At 40.5% G+C, this 17,095-nt stretch overlaps 1 protein-coding gene across 1 annotated transcript; it reads right to left on the reverse strand.

Annotated features, from left to right (window-relative positions):
* Positions 1-3,898: 3,898 nt before the first annotated feature.
* LOC111230487 (NADH dehydrogenase [ubiquinone] iron-sulfur protein 8, mitochondrial-like) lies at positions 3,899-14,987 on the reverse strand. Its single transcript, XM_022757239.1, has 8 exons — positions 14,900-14,987; positions 11,194-11,249; positions 9,936-10,001; positions 8,897-8,986; positions 8,526-8,634; positions 7,262-7,325; positions 5,801-5,929; positions 3,899-4,616 (listed from the first exon to the last, which is right to left on the reverse strand). Exons 2-8 carry the CDS (start codon positions 11,234-11,236, stop codon positions 4,485-4,487), a joined length of 633 nt encoding a protein of 210 aa, XP_022612960.1. The 5' UTR covers positions 11,237-11,249; positions 14,900-14,987; the 3' UTR covers positions 3,899-4,484.
* Positions 14,988-17,095: the final 2,108 nt, after the last annotated feature.

The raw sequence follows: 17,095 nt of genomic DNA on the forward strand, positions 1-17,095 counted from the left end.
CAAAACCAACATAAAGTTTCTGCCACCGAAGAAGATAAAAAGTCATTTCGAACTCCAATAAAGTGTAAACAGGTGGGAAAATGCCGGAAAAACTTAAATGGAAGCTGCATGAAGACGACGGAGTAGGCCCAAATGACAACCCGGGCACTGACTCAGACAGCCATGCCGGAGAGGCAGCTCAGAAGGCAGATATCAGTGAAGTGCTTGGTGCAATATTGTCGCTACATTCGGAGCTGGCCCTTTTTCAAGTCGGATATCTGCAAAAAGATTGAAGTGGAGATTTCCAAAGTCACGGCGACACTGAGGGGGGAGATTGCAACGCTGAGAGCCAAAAACGACATGGCTATTACGCTGAAAGTTCAAGTAAACTCACATGAGGAAACTCTGAAGGAGCTAGTCGAGGCGGCTAACGGTGCATCTGATACTATACAGCAACTAGAAGACAAAGTCAATAAACTATCTGGACAAATCGGAATTCTATCGAAAAAATGTCTAGACCCCGAGGGGTGCTCCAAGAGACAGAACTTAAGGGTAGTGGGAGTTGCAGAGGGGAAAGAAGCAGGACTTAAAACGAGGGACTTTGTGGCTCAGCTGCTGAAGGATGTGTTAAACTTGGACGAGCTGCCGCTGATCGACAGAGCTCACAGAGCCCTACGGAGAAACCCCATTAACGATGAGCCCCTTCGTCACCTTATTGTGAGGATCCACTACTCTCATACTTTCGATGACATTATCAGGAAAGTAATGTCTGCAAAGATTTTACATGACAGACCTGGGGTCAGATTTGGACTTTTGTACCCAGCCAAACTATGGGTGTCACATAACGATCAGAGATGTTCTTCACAAACCCAGAGGAGGCTTGCCGCTATGTGGAGCGTCAGTTTGGACCGTCTGAGGAGAATTGAGAGGCACCGCTGTTCACAAGGAGCATAGCAGCGGTGGACACCCTCCTTCACAGACACTCAGGGATTGGAAGGATACCAGAATCAAGCGTCTACAAGCAAGTAGTTCAGAAAATGACGATTGAATAGAACCGGTTTTGTACATCTATATGAGGTTATTGTTTACCATAAATTAGTTTGCACTGAATAACTGTTGAAATATTGAACTTAGTCTTTTTTTCTAGAGCTCTACTTCATAGAAATTTAATACCCACATAACATACAATCCTGGCCCATCCATATGTTCTATTCTAACAAATTTAAACCACTAAGGGACCTCCTAAGTCTCACCAGTTGTATCTCGTTGGTTTTGAGCCGAATTATTCAGGCAGGGCTACACTAGTAAGGTGGTATATGCTTAGAATTAAGATTGGTTCGGTGATGGTTTACAGGACTTGTGGTGTGTTTTGAATGTTCTTTTATGTTTTTTCTGTGGTGTTCTAAAGGGGGAAGGGGGGGTTGCTGCCTGGAGTGCACTTTTGTAAGACAAATACCAAAAGGCAGACATTTCAGGAATATGAGTGGTTATGAGAGTGAACAAGCAAGGTATCTACGGCAGGACACCATGAAGGAAGCCACTGCTTACTAAAAAGAACATTGCTGCATGCCTGAATTTGCAAAAGAGCACATTGACATTCCACAGCGGTATTGGCAAAATATTTTGTGGACTGATGAAACTAAGATTGAACTATTTGGAAAAAACACCCAGCACTACATCTGGCGTAGAAAGGGCACGGCATATCGTCTTGAAAACATAATCCCAACCGAAAAGTATGGTGGAGGAAACCTCATGATTTGGGCCTGCTTTGCTGCATCAGGGCCTGGCCAGCTTGCAATCATGGAGGGGAAGATGAATTCCCAAGTTTATCAGAGAATTCTTCAGGATAATCTGAGAATGTCTGTACATCAGCTGAAACTCTCTAGAAAGTGGGTGATGCAACAGGACAACAACCCAAAACACCGGAGCAAGTCCACAACAGAATGGTTCCAGAAAAACAAAATCCGCCTTTTGGAGTGGCCAAGTCAGAGCCCAGACCTCAACCCAATAGAAATGCTATGGATTGACTTGAAGAGAGCCATACACATGAGACGTCCAAAGAATATGGCAGAGCTTAAGCAGATCTGCCAGGAAGAATGGGCAAAAATTCCTCCTCAACGATGTGCAGTTCTGATCCAGAGCTACAGGAAGCGCCTGGTTGAGGTTATTGCTGCTAAGGGGGGGTCAACCAGTTATTAATTCTAAGGGTTCACTTACTTTTTCCACTGCCATTTTGAATGTTGAATGAGTGTGTTCAATAAAGACATGAAAGATCAGATTTTTTCTTATTATTTTAGACACATTATATTTGTCAGTACCCTTGACTTAGATGAAGATCAGATTTTATGACAAATTTATTCAGAAAACCATGACATTCCAAAAGGTTCACATACTTTTTCCCGCCACTGTATGTACATAATGTATGAATGCTTGACCGGGATTCCCTGGTTTTAGCTTGTGTCTGAGGACTTGATAGAAGACAGAGCCCGGCCTGTTCTGTGGCTTTTCATAACGTTTTATTATCTGTCAGAGGCTTTACTGCCGCCTCTCTGTTTTCTTCACCATGGCTCTCATCACTTTTCTACATATAAATATTATGTAATTTTTTAATACTTCATACAAAGTCAAATGATAATGCCCCACAGGAGAACTGTCTAAATTCCCATGATTAAAAACTGTTGTAGAAAAATCATATTTTGCACTTGTAGGTCTGGCTTTGTATGACCTAGAGCACAAAGCTGTCCTCACACATATGCTACTGTCTGGTACGAACTTAGTAGTTGCTTGTCCTTGAAGATGCAGCTGCTTCTCCTGACAGTTTGACAGTTTCGATGGCACCCAGAATTGTACATACACACACCCTGACTGCTGCCTTTGTTCTTTTCTCTATATAAGTGCATGTACATTCTTTGTTCGATATCAGTCTGCAATTGCACTCTGTGACTGTACACTGATCCTTTTCAAAGCTCTTATTAAAATATATAAAGACAACTTGATCATTTTGTCAATTGTTCATTTTCAGATTTCCATCACAAAACACAACAGAATATTTCATCTGCAGGGTTTCATTCAGTAAAACCTAGACATTTCTATGTATGATTCAGTTAAAGATAGTTCGTCATCACTGGGAAAACAGACAGTTAAGGTTACTATCTCTTTCCCCCCATTTTTTCAAATCCTTCCAAAACACATCCAAAATCATTTTTATTTCAAGATTCTGTAAAAACCTCTCTACATGAATGTTGCAGTTCAGGCTCGAAATACAGTACAACAGAAAAATACAAGGACATTTCATCTTTGTGGCACCTAAATTTGGATTTGTTTTGTTTCCAGAGTGAATGAGATGATTCAGTGACCGGATGATACGCAGATATTTTGCCTGAACAGTTTTTAGATACCTACATATTTTATACTTTGCGTATCCTCCATGTAATCTAATCCAGTGCCTTTGTCATTGTTTGTTTGATTTAGTGTGTTGTTTTTGATGAGTTAGTTCAAGCTAGTTCAAGCACAGGCTGCTTTAATGAGTTTGTTTGAAATTCTTAGGACTCAAACAATATTTTACATAATTTCTACAATCTGAAGAAATGTCTGAGTAAATTGCAGTTTGTTTGAGCTTGTAGCACTATTAGAGTTTATTTCTCATCCTTTCATTACAATATGATACAGAGGTTGTCTTATTTTTCTTATCTCATTTCAACCTTTTGTCTTTAACCCCCTGAACCCCAAGCAGTTTCTCTGCGTTTTTACCACTTATCACATTTTTACTCAATGTGGGCTCATTTTTCACTGCAATATAAAGTCCTGTACCTCAATGGAAACATGTGGGCGGGCCTCTTCCACCACCCTTTATGCTAATATGTGATTTATCTTATTCAATCTTTACCTCAGGCAGAATTGAAGAATCCTTCACATTCAGTGTTTCTCCCAGAACTTTATTATTTGAGTGAGGTGGGGTGGAAACAGCGTCAAGACCATAAAACTGACTGACATCCAAGATAATAACAATAATCCACATGCACTTCTATGGGACATCAGGATCAAACCAGGATGAAGTCTGTCATCAGCACCAATACTGTCACAGCATGACTCACACTGTGTGCGTTGGTCAAGTCGGACTGCGCAGACACAACCACATGGTCCTCAGTGGATAACCACACACTGCTCCATGCTGGCACACAGACAGCCAGTGTAGTATTCACTTTCCTACAATAAATATGTCTTCCAGACAATACCATGGTAAAAATCAGAAACATGTCAAAGTAAAATCATCGGATCAGAAGAGGATGACGCTGAAGTCTGAAACAAAAGAAATCCAACCCTGAAGCACATCCATCACAGCTGCGCCTGTCTTCTTACAGTATGTACAGTTTGGACGTATGTGTCACAGAGGTTATGTTGGTATGTGCTAACTTGTACACTGTGTGTGTGTGTGTGTGTGTGTGTGTGTGTGTGTGTGTGTGTGTGTGTGTGTGTGTGTGTGTGTGTGTGTGTGTGTGGGGTGACTATCGGTAAAGGTAATCAGCTTGTATGTTGGCGGCTATCTCTGCTTCCCACTTGTCTCCGTTGTTGAGGAGCTTCTCCTTGTTGTAGAGCAGCTCTTCATGGGTCTCAGTGGAAAACTCAAAGTTAGGGCCCTGCAGAAAAAAAGGAGATAGCGATAGAGAGAAGAAGGAAGAGAGGGATCAAAGAAAGACTGGACAGAGGTAAAGATGAAGACCATCACAGTTAGAAGTCATCTTTCTAATGGAAACACTGAATCATCATCAAAGGCAAATATTGGCTCAACAGGACAGAGGTCTGTATCATGTTAGGCAAACACCTCTGGCTTCGACTCACGTTTTCAAGTCTTAGAAGGCTGGTTTACTTTTTCCACCACAGGAACTTCACAAGTGGTAATTTAATATGTATAATTACTTTTAGCTTTAGCATGGGTTCTGCTTTTCTTTCCACTCTTCTATTCCTGAAGCTAAATGTTGGCACTGCACAAGTTCCAGGCACTGGGTGGGAAAAAACGGCTGCTTATTTACTAAAATATCAGTGACACAAATACACTTTGCTGTGACACTTGAAATTTAGCTCAGGTTCCTCCATTTCTCTTGATAATCTCTGAGATGATTGGACATTATGTGGAAAGACACACACCTGTCTATATCAGGTGTCAAAGCAGATCAGAGCAGAAACCATGAGGAGGAAGGAGCTGCTGCAGAGCTCAGAGACAAGAGAGTGTCAAGGCTCAGTGGCCTCACACACAGCTGTAGTTTCCTTCTCAGATGTTGCAGCAGAAACTTTCACTGCTCGTTTTTGTGGTGTAATCATTTTGAGCCAAAAAAAGCACAAATGTCAGTTATCTACTGACTTTCATACTCTATTTAACAATGAACACATGGCTCATATTTAATAAGAGCTGTATTATCTTTAACACAAATAAGGCAGACCATTACTTTTTAATATTTCTATTCCTGCCTTGAATAGTTCTGTACAGACAGTGACAAATTGAAGGAAGAATCTGAAACATGCGTGAGAAACAGGACAATAGTGTCTCTGTCCATAGTTCACAGGGGTCACTGATGGTCTGATGAGGCAGAGGCTGATGTGAATCATATGCTGTGACCTTCACAGTCACATTATCTCAGTCAAGTTGAACACCTATGGAGCGAAGTGTTCGAGAGCGCTCTCCTCCACAAACATCATGAGGGAATATGAAGCTGTTCTGGAAACATGTGATGGAACAACACCTGACTGGTCTTTCATCTGTGAATTGAGTGAATTTACTGTACATCTGAAAGTGCTGACGAGAGGCTCAGGATCTTACACATACCTCTACGATGGCGTCCACAGGACACGCCTCCTGACAGAAGCCACAGTAGATGCATTTGGTCATGTCGATGTCGTAGCGAGTTGTCCTCCTGCTGCCGTCAGCTCGAGTCTCAGCTTCAATGGAGATGGCCTGGAGACACACATTGTTGGTGATGACAGTACTGTACTGCACAGGCTTTTCTCTGCTCGCTACCTCCTGTTTAGATTAATTATTAATTCTTATATTTATTCACAACTGATATAAAATGTGTACTTTAAAACACATGTCATGTTCACAGTCACAGGGGAAAGAAGCAGGACAGCAGTCACAGTAAACACAGTTATTGAGGGTTTGAACAGATACAGCTACATTTAAGATTGGCTTCAAACATCTTTTTTAGGAATTATTGGACTCAATCAAAAATGTCAAGGTTGGGGCTCAGGAAGGATGATACATGTTGGACATGCAACAAAGACTGGGGCACACTGTCTCATATGCTTTATGGATGTGAAATGGTGCATAACTTCTAGTAACTTCTAATAGTTAACAGTATTACTAACATACTACAGACAGATCTCAGTGTGAATCCAGCATATTGATTATTTTGCCAATTGAAGATAATTGGTCCTCAAAGGTGTGTTCCTGGCTGAAAACGGGCCTTGATAACAGGAAGTAGAATAGTGTTAAGGCATTGGAAATGAAAAGAGCATATCAGTCTTAAAGAATGGAGAGACGAGCCGGCTCGGGGGGGCTTCTTATCCACAGAGTTAATAATAGTCCAGATGTATTTAGGAAAATATGGGGCCCATATTTGAGTGCAATAGGTAGAGACGTCAGGACATCTGATATTCACATATCCCATCTCTACTCCTTTTAAGTCATCTAACTGTCTATACTCGATGGACAAACATGAAGTGTAATATAGATGTGTAATGGCCTGTATCACTCACTGAAGATTTTATTTTTTTATTTTATTTATCATTTTTCTTTGTTACCTTATATCTTATATGTGCAAACCTTTAATGTCTGAAAGAGGTTTAATCACAAAACATCAGGCTTCAAACTGTCCTCTTTGATAAAGCTTATAGTTAGTTAGTAGACTAATGTAATTGTTGTTATTATTGTGTATTTATTATTATTATTATCAATACCAATGAGCTACTGGATACATGAGGTTCCCCTAGGGATACATAATCAATCAATCAATCAATCAATCAATCAATCAATCTATAAATCCATCTTTCTATCTATCTTTCTATCTATCTATCTATCTATCTATCTATCTGCTGAGGCCTGAACCATCTCTCTGTCTGTGGTGAAGACACATGAACTCCCATGATCCCACACTATTCCATGACGTTACTCAATGCTGTCATTTGTTATTGTTTTGATGGAGGGACTCCTAGAGGACTGTGTGTTTAAGTCTGGCTGTGTGTGTGTGTGAATGTGTGCATGTGTGTGTGTGTGTTTGTGTGTGTGTACCTGGGCAGGGCAGATAGCTTCACACAACTTGCAGGCAATACAGCGCTCCTCTCCTGAGGGATACCTGGTGTGACATAATCACAAAGACTTTGTTACTACCTGTGTCATAAGCTGCTCACAATCACAATTTACTCTAAATGTAATATAAGGTGTTTTCAGACAGGAAGTTACTGCTGCTGATATTGTAGGGCTTTACTCTGCCACCACGGCTCCTGACGACCTCTGACCCCACAGGTTGCTGCTGTCCACCTGATATACAGCCTGCAGCTAAACAGTCGCTAGTCTAAATTTGAAGGAATAGTTAGCAAAATGACACAATGAAGTCAAGTTTTGCTGATTAATATCGAGACTGTTTATTGTCACAGACGAGATAATACATTTTTGTTCTCAAGTGAAGAGGTGGAGTAAAATCAGCTGTGGTTTCTGTGGTTGCCATGGAAACAAAAGGCTTACTGTCTGAAAGCACCTTTAAGGCAAATACAAAATTCAGTCAGTATTTTTACTTCCATGTGATTTTTCACAAGTATCTCTTAAAATTCATCAGAACAGATGGAAACTCGTAAGAGCGACATTTTCTCTGCTTCTGGTGGAATAAGAAGGAAGAAGCACGTTGGTCGGGTCATGATCGAAAAACAGCTGTTAATCTGATATGTTGTGTAACCATGCCAGAAATTAAATGTGTTCATGAAGATCTGTTCCACTTTGAAAATCAAATAATCCTTATGTGAACAGTTATTCACATTATCATTTCAGTGGTGGTTAGTTTTTAATCAATTTGACTGAACACACATCACACCCCAGTAGATTCTCTCCTCTAAAGTTGATTAGTTTCAGAAAACACTACAAACAAGGAACAGTAAAGACAGTTGGAGTGTTAAAATGCAGAATTCAACAGATCACCTGTCAACAGCAAAGACAACAAGGTCAGTAAGACTGTAATTCATTATCATGTTGTATTCACCACTGGTACTCCAGGCTGATGAGAGCCAATCAGGAGAGACCATGGGTGTGAAGTAATCTTTTCCAAATGTCTCAGTTTCTGTCCGTCCAGACTACAACACAACCCCAGAGTTTTCAAAATAAAACACAACCCCAAAGTTTTCAAACTAAACCGGGTCCAGCAGAGTTTTAGGATCTCAAAAACTCAGAGTTGTGTGGACGGAAGGAGGAAACGTAGCTACAGTGACGCATTTTAAAATGAAAACACAGTTGAGTGGATGCAGCCTCACATGACACTGGGTGTTTAATGAGGGCTCAATCTCACCTGCGCAGGGCGTGCTCTCCTCTGAAGCGGGGCGACAGCGGCCCCTTCTCAAATGGGTAGTTGATTGTTGCAGGCTCTCTGAACAGGTAGCTCATCGTCATGCCCAGACCTAACATCACAACACCATCATCCATGTTGAAAAAGAACCAATGCACACAGCGCAGGGCTGTTTGTGCCCTGGGTGAGATGTCATACTGGCACCATCATGTTGACTGATCGGTTCATTACAATGTTTTTTGATAAACTATAGTTATTTTATAATATCTTATAATTAAAAAGTAAAAATATTCAACTTCCCTCAACTTCTGCTCTACATCATTTCATCATCATCTATCGTGTGTGTGTGTGAGAGTGAGAGAAGAGCAGCTGACCTCTGAAGAGCTCTGTCCACAGCAGCGTCTGAGCAGCTCGGTCTGTGATGGACTTCATGTCTGTAGGAATCTCCTGGGCGTTCACATACTCTACACACACAAACACAATCAGGTAAAGGTGGTGGTGTTAGCAAGTGCTGTGCGGATACTGTGACCATGTGACCATTATGGCTAAACCCTCTTTTTCACTCACACATCTTTTACTCAAGACTCCAGAGAACTTTTGTGGTCAGGTCATCCAGATTTCTGTTCACAGCAGAGGTAAGATTTTGTTTCTCTGAGGCCAGGGGTGCAAAACAAAACATCCAACATGAGACAGAAAAAAAATCTTACTCTAACATCATTCCTGAGGTAGAGTGGTTGTGGTAGGGTGGGGATATATATTTGTATGGAGGAGGGGTCAGTCATTGTTCAGGTCTTTGGGGAGGAAGTGGGGTAGGTGTCTGGTGAAGGCTGCCCAGACACTCTGGCATGTGCTGACAGATGGCTGGGAGAGAGCCCCCAGGTATCCTCTTAGCCATCCTCACTACCTGTTGCAAGGACTTGGCGTCAGCAGTGTTGCAGCTTCCACAGAGGCTTCTTGCGGTCTAGCCTTGGACGGTGGTTAAGGATGGGAGGGGGAAGAGTGGCTGTCTGGTCTGAGGCCCTGTTCACACCTGGTATTAACATCTGTCTCAGGTAATCACCAGTGGACAGCTCTAAGTTCAGGTGTGAAAACACCCAAGACACGTTGAGGAGATCTGATCACTCAGACCACATTCAGAGGTGTGGTCCCCCCATGTTTTGTTGGGTCATTGTGACCTTGACCTTAGACCCCCAAAATCTAATCAGTTCATCCTTGAGTCCAAGTGAATGTTTGTGACAAAGTCTGCAACCCCGGTGAAAAGTGAGTCTGCTTTGTGAAACCAGCAAACCTGACGAATGCACAGAGAGAAATGTAACACTGATCTCACTTTGTGGGTCAGGCCATCAATAGGAAACACATCAGTGACAGCAATGCAACACAATAAATTGTATTTGTGTTTGCTGTGGTACTTACTGAATCCTTCCCTTTGTGCAGAGACACTGAAGGATCTCACTAGACTCTGGCTGGTCACAAAAGTGCCTGAAGGTAAAAATTAATTAGAAACTGCATTAAGATTACTGTAGTGAAAACGTCCTTTAGACAGCACTGGAATACATCACATTACAACACCTCACTACACAACTGAAGGACACTGTGCATGTGGCAGTACCAATGTGGCTCATATCAGTGACATCTATGTGGCTTGAAATTTCACAACCTCTGTTGTGTCCCTTGCAGATTAGATTTATATTGTACTCATTGTTTAACAACCCTGCCAGTCACACTCGGAGAGAAACTGTCTCCACAGCAGACACTAGGGCTGCACCATAAGGAAAAAATCCTGTTGTTATTATTTTCGCAGATATTGCAATTTCAGTTGGAATGATCATTTTTGTATTTTTAATTTCAGAGAAAATTTTTTAAAAATGTTTGTTGGTCTTGTACCAAACAAACTTGTTCCTTTACATCTGGAAAATATTATTTGTAGGCCGGGGCGTCTCTGTAGCACCACAACACTCCAACAACAATGTTCAATGCACAGCAATGACTAGAGGTGCCGTGATCACATTTTTTTGTCACCGATACCAATCATGTTTGTCATGCATAGCAGATGGCGTACGTTATATCAGTCTCACGCGCTTTGTAAAAGTTCCACAAGGCCGACATGTTTTGTTTGGGTGGCCTGTCGGTGGGAGGCGGAGCTACACTACACAGCAAACAGAGCTTTTCTCAGAGTATTAACCACAGATGATCAGTTTTAAGGTAATTGGTGACTAGAAACATTGATTCCCATCTACTGATCAAGTATTTTTAATGAAAATTGGCTGATAATGATCAGCAGCTGATCAATCAGGGCATGCCTAGTTATGACACATTTTACCTTCATCAAAACAATTGCAGCACCATTTTGTGATTTTGATTATAGCCCTAACAGTAACACACTGACAACTAGACCTGATGAGTCTCAAGCAGCTTTGTATCAGCATGACTCTAAAAAGTGCTTGTGCCACATGTTCAGAATCAAACCTGTGAAGGAAATGTAACTAGAAGGACTAATGAAGAAATCAGACTTGGTTTACGTGGTTTTGTCAAACAATTTGTCAAATTTTAACCCCAACTCAATCATATCTGGTGTTTAAATGCTTCCTAATAACAACAGCTACACTGGATTATTGTCTTGACATGTTTGTACCGAAATTACTAGAATTTGTGTTGTTTTTTTTCATCTTACCTGGCCTTGACACAGAGAAGAGTAAACGCAGTGTTGCAGCCATGATGTCCTTGAAGCTGAAACCACACACACAATAACAATGGGGAACAGTTAAAAAAATTTACTGCATCACTGCATCATTATATATTTATTATTTGAAGCCAATTCTGCATATTAAAGTAAACAAATCCTCACTCCTCCCTGATGTCTGGCACAATCCAAACAGTGTAAAAACATTATACTGACACAGCAAGATTTTAGATTATCAATGCTGCCAGATTAGTCAATCTTTCTCTTTAGAATTGATTCAGGCGAGATGTTATAATTTGGCCTCCTTGTTGTACCATTGGAGTTGTTTCAACCTACAAAAACTTCAGCTGTATTTCAGGTTTACACTGTGAGGAAGAAGCAGGAGGAGAGACATGAGGCAAAGATACTGTGAGAGGTGAAAGAGACGGGTACATGTCGGTAAAACAAAAAAAAGGAAGTTAGTTATTGTAGTTTGGCTGCTGATCAACACGGCCAGCAGTTGCTGCAGCAGCAGTGACACACCTTTCATGGAATAATGAAGGAGACTTTAAAACCTTTAGAATCAGTAAAAATGTATTGATCATGCAGGAAAATTGATTTGTTATAGTTGCACAACACACGATATCATACAAAAAGGTAGCTGAATGAAAAAAGTAATTCCACGGTGTAAAAAACAGAGCAGGATTCTCTCTACAAGCACGTTTTGAGAGGGCGCAGATCAAATAAGTAAACAGTAAAAATGTAAAACTTAACACTAAAAACTGAAACTCCTGTAACAGTCATAGGAAACAGGGATGAAGAAACTGTCAACGTCCGTCTGTCCTGCAGCAGTGGAAGTAAATGAAACACTTCACCTCTGGACACTACACCCTCTGATAGTCACCATGACAACACTGTGCTGCAGGAAGTATGACTGTATACTGGTGTCAGAGTGGAGGGAGACAGAGCAGGTACAAAAGAAAACAGACTGGTTGGTCAGAGCTTCATCCTACAGCAACACGATGAAGACCAGCACAGTCTCCAGATCTGAACCTCATGGATCTGGTCTGGGAAGAACTGGACTGAAGCTGACAGTGACACATATTAGTAGACCAACTTTCTGAAAATGGTCTGATCTCCACTGTAGAAAGAACGACAGAGACTTTGGCTGGAGGAGTCAGACATCTAGATTCAGTTTAGGGTTTAAAATTCCATGATTGCTTTAGAAAAAAAGAAAGAAAAGAAAAATGGTCTATGCCTTAATTTCAGAACTACTGAGACATTGCATTATGTTGAAAAACTGGAACAACTGTTCTAAAACTATGACTCTAAAAAAGTGACTGCAACAGTCTAAGACCACGAGTCAAGATACCTCTATTTTGCATTTGTTTTGAATGTAAAACATTTTTTTTCATTATAAATGATATCAGCTTTAACAATTTGAGAGAAAATGTGTATGATTTTCAGAATATCTTGGTACTTGCTTTGTCCGCCTTTTGCTTTAATGACAGCACACACTTGAGCTGCATGGACAAAACCTGATGTTCTCCCCGCAAGATCTGACACAGAGGTTCTTGTGATGTCACAGCGTGCTCATCTTTCGCAACCTTCAAAAGCCTTCATAAATGTTCAGTGGGGTTTGAGGTCAGGTGACCATGGAGGAAAGTCCATGACAGTCTTGACTCCTTGGTTGGGATGTCCCAATCTGTATTGGGGTCAATCAAGGCATTTTTTAACAGATTGGTATTGACTGTGTTGAGCACAACACACTGCCCTACCGGAGCTTTACAACAAGGTTCGTAACTACCTAGAAGATCTTTTATCAGACGGCTTTTGGCTTTACCTCAGACATTTGCCCCTTGTGACTGCTTAGCCTCACTGCAGACTGCCATTTGATTTAACAATAATAATAAAGAAAATATTAAGGAATTAAGGATTCAGGATTTTTTTTATTAATGCATTGCAGAGCTTTTCAATTGTCAAGCATATACATTAGATTGATTTAAATAACTTAATTTATTTAAACGCACAGTTTGTAACTTCTGCCACTTTCAATAAAAACACTAAAAAAAGATGGTGTTGGGTAATTTTATGAAATAGAGTGGGATCATGGGAGCTGTTTGGATTCCTACAGTGTCAGTGGTTCAGGAAATCAAACAGACTCGGTGATTCTAACCAATTTCACATTTAAAGTCAGTGTTTGAGCGACGCTGTACAGAGGACAAAGACGTCAGGGAAGAGTTGGAGCTGAGATTGATGCTAACCTTTGTTTGGATTGTTTCTCTAATAATTTATAAATCAGACGTTCAGCAGGTTTTTAGCAGAAGCTGAATTATCCACAGAGGTGTCTCCATAACAAACACACCTGGAGATGAAAACCAGTAGAAACACCAATAAAGCAGATTACGTTTAAAGATCAGAGATTCACCGACGATGCTCTTCAGTGACACAGGACAGGTCGTCTCCAGCAGCTGGGAGCTGAGCTGTCCAACATTTCCTCAGCTTGTAACTCTGATAACTGATAACTGATAATCCAGACGTCTGATGATTAAAAACCTTAATCTGGTTCAAATATAGAGTTGAAAACCACCAAGGTGTAAAAAGTGTATGTTGCTTAAAACTAGATAAAAGTCAATGTTGAGCTTCTGTCAGACAAACACAAAACATGATCAGAGAAGATATGATGGCATTGAGAATCAACCAAATGACATGGAGCGTTACCACTTAAAAATTACATATTTTTCTGGTTTGAGAATTGATCAAAACATTTGGGAAAATATAAGAGCACAACTCAAAAAAATATAGAACATAGGTCTAGTCATTTTTAGACAAATTAATGTGGAAAAGTTAAGGATTATAACTTTAAAGCGTGCACTGTGCGACGTATTGTATCAGGACTCGGTATCAGCAGATGCTCAATACTAAATGACACTGATCGCGGGCAAAAAAAACGATCAGGACTTCTCTGGTCTTCAAGTACTTGTAGTAAAGCTTTGAGGCGTTTGCGTCATGATCCTGCTGTAGTATGAATCCTTCTTCACAAAGATGCAAACCAAAGAGTGTAGCATGTCTCTGAGTGGAGTGGTTCCTCTTCTTCAGGGTGTTGTCAGGTCGGTGCAGGTGTCAAACTCCAGAGTAAAAACACCCCAAGACATGAATATTCCCCCACCATGATGCACCGTGGTATCATTCTCTCTTCTGTTTGCCTCCTTATATACACCCTTCTGTTGCCAAACATCTCAAACTGTGATTCACCAGTAAATGGGACTTTTTTCCCAGTCATCCACTTTGAGGTGCAGGTGTTTCTCCACCTCGGCTATCCATGAACCAAGTTAGCGCTGACACTTCACGCTACTTCGGTAGCATGACATTGTTCAGCTTTACAACATTAGCTTGGAAGACGCACACACAATATACTCTTGAGACAACTCGACTTCACTGCACAACACACATGTACTATGAACAGTAAACTGTCGTTGACTTTGGGTTTACTTTGTGGAAAGTCGTGGTTTATTGCTAAACTAAGTTAAGCTAAGCTAGCGTCGTACTGTCAAGGACTTTTGCACAAAGGTCGCTTGAGGTGAATTAAAGACAATTCTAATCCTTGCAAGACATGAACATGAATGACATGAATAATAATACATTTACTGTCTGTCGTAACGTAAAGGAGCCTTTTTATGAAATAAGATTTAAAGAGGTAAAATGTTTTTAAACTCACCTAATTGTCGCTATTTGGCCTTCTGAACCAGAACAGCGGACGATTTGCGGAACGGACCCTGCGTGTACAGGAAGTTACACAACGTGTTACGTCACTGGACGTTGTTCTTCCAAAGATCCTCTATACAGAGATACCGCATTACAGGCAGCGCCAGTGGTATGAAATGGGACACAGTTCCGGTCTCCTTAGTGGGCGTTGTTCCTCAACCCCTCCCTCAAGCCAAGGCAACTGGCATGAAATGTGACAGTAGCTAATATTAAAATCTATCCCTGTCTAGACTTACCTCTCTACATCTTTTGGGAAAGAAAAGACTGATCCGTTTTTCTTGTCATTACAGCCTGTTGCTGCACAAAGCTCGGGGATTTTTAACACAAATTCATGGATTACTATTCCTGCCAAAAGAATACAACAATAGACGATACAGTATTACACTAACACGGATACAGTACAAATTTGCGCCTTTTTTGCCGCTGTTTTGTATCTACTAATGACATCTGAGCAGCCCAGTACAAAGTCATATCATTTAATAGGCATATCAGCTGAGAAATACACGTGCTGAAACCCAAATTAATTTAATTGACATACCTTGTCGTATGTAACACTTTGAATAGGATATCTTGTCGGCTAGAATTGAAGGAAACAGAATTATATTATTAATAATCTTCCTTGGCTTGTTTTCCTCCACCCACCGCAGAGCCAAAAATACTGCCAGCATCTTCACTGTATAGATTCCCAAATTAAATAATTTGTTTTATTGCAATAATCTTCGTGTCTGGAACTGAAAAAGCAGCCCCAGTTGTCTGCCGTTCTGGATCTTTTGACCCATCTGTATATATTTGTGTATGCTGAAAATATGGTTCATGAACATGGGCGAGGATGCTGTCAACTAATTCACTTTCCCTCTCTCTGCCTTCCTGAGCTCCAGCAGGTACAAATCTGTTTGTGGTGTTATGTGTGTCCATGGTTCAACCTCTGGGATCACTACTGTTGGGCTCATCTTGATATTATTTACCCCCATAACTTCTGCATATTTTTTACCAGCCCACCCGAAGCTAACTCTTTGCCCTTTACCTTGTTCCCAGCACTCCTGCATCACTACTTTTGTAGGATGTTGTTCTTTATGTCCTTTGAGACTAGCCCAGTAGTTAGTCATTAACTGTTTCCTTCTAATTTCTAAGGCATCTCTCCCCCGAGGACTTGTAGGGCTGAGATAGGGGTTGTCTTCACTGCACCACTATAGTGTCTTAGACCTTGGGCTTGTATCTTGTCAAGTTTTCCAAGCAGAGTTTTTGAAGCTGAGCCATATACCACACTTCCATTATCACAGACCGGATCATTGTCACATATATAGTTTTTAATGAAGAAGAACTTGCTCCCCATTCCATGCCACTTAGACACCTCATGATATTTAAAACCTTCTGACATTTCACAACTATTTTATGTTTATGATCACACCATGTTAACTTTGAAACAAAAAAAAATTCCTAAAAATTTTAAAACATTTACTCTCTTCAATATTTTTCCATAAATCTGCAGGCTTACTTCAGGCAGAAATCTTTTCCTTGTGAAGATCACTGTTTGTTTTTTCAACTGAAAATTTAAATCCCCAATCATAAGCCTACTGTTCTACCTTACTGATTGCTTCTTGCATTTTCCCATTAATATGCAAGATATTTCTTCCCCATTTTGTCTTCATAATATTTACTTCTCCGAGGAATAAGCTGCTGTCAGATGGATCCATTGTTGAGATTTCAATTATAGACCCTCTAAGAAACTAGTGAATTAGTGAAATTGGTGAATTAATTTAATCCATCTCCTCTTTCACCTTGTCAGAAAAATGTATAGAGTTGTATCAGCATTTGTGGTGTAACCACTAACTGAGGTTTTATTAATTAAGAGCAGTCAGCAGTGTGAACCTCTCCAGTTAAGGTTAAAACTACACAGCTGATTTAAAAGAGAAATTGCTCCTGCTGCAGTTTAAAAACATATTGCTTGACATGTTATAGAAATGTGATTCCTAATAGTAGCTGATTTCCCTTACTGTTGTTGTTTAGTCATTAGGTTGGCAGTAGTAGTTAGCAGCAGTAGAAGCTGAATTACACATGCGTCAGAGCTGCTTCTAGTTAAGGTAATGGAGCATGTGAATTTTAATTGAAAATGTTTTTGATGACACTTCCATCTGAGCTGTCCAGTACA

This window comes from Seriola dumerili, unplaced genomic scaffold (assembly GCF_002260705.1).
Source record: "Seriola dumerili isolate Sdu_G_001 unplaced genomic scaffold, Sdu_1.0 BDQW01000267.1, whole genome shotgun sequence".
Taxonomy (NCBI): Eukaryota; Metazoa; Chordata; class Actinopteri; order Carangiformes; family Carangidae; genus Seriola; species Seriola dumerili.

Coding starts and splice junctions, on each gene's coding strand:
- LOC111230487 (XM_022757239.1), bottom strand. CDS start 11,236: ATGGCTGCAACACTGCGTTTACTCTTCTCTGTGTCAAGGCCAG. Junction 10,002..11,193: donor CTTCTCTGTGTCAAGGCCAG/GTAAGATGAAAA, acceptor TTTTACCTTCAG/GCACTTTTGTGACCAGCCAG. Junction 5,930..7,261: donor AAGCTATCTGCCCTGCCCAG/GTACACACACAC, acceptor GTGTGTCTCCAG/GCCATCTCCATTGAAGCTGA.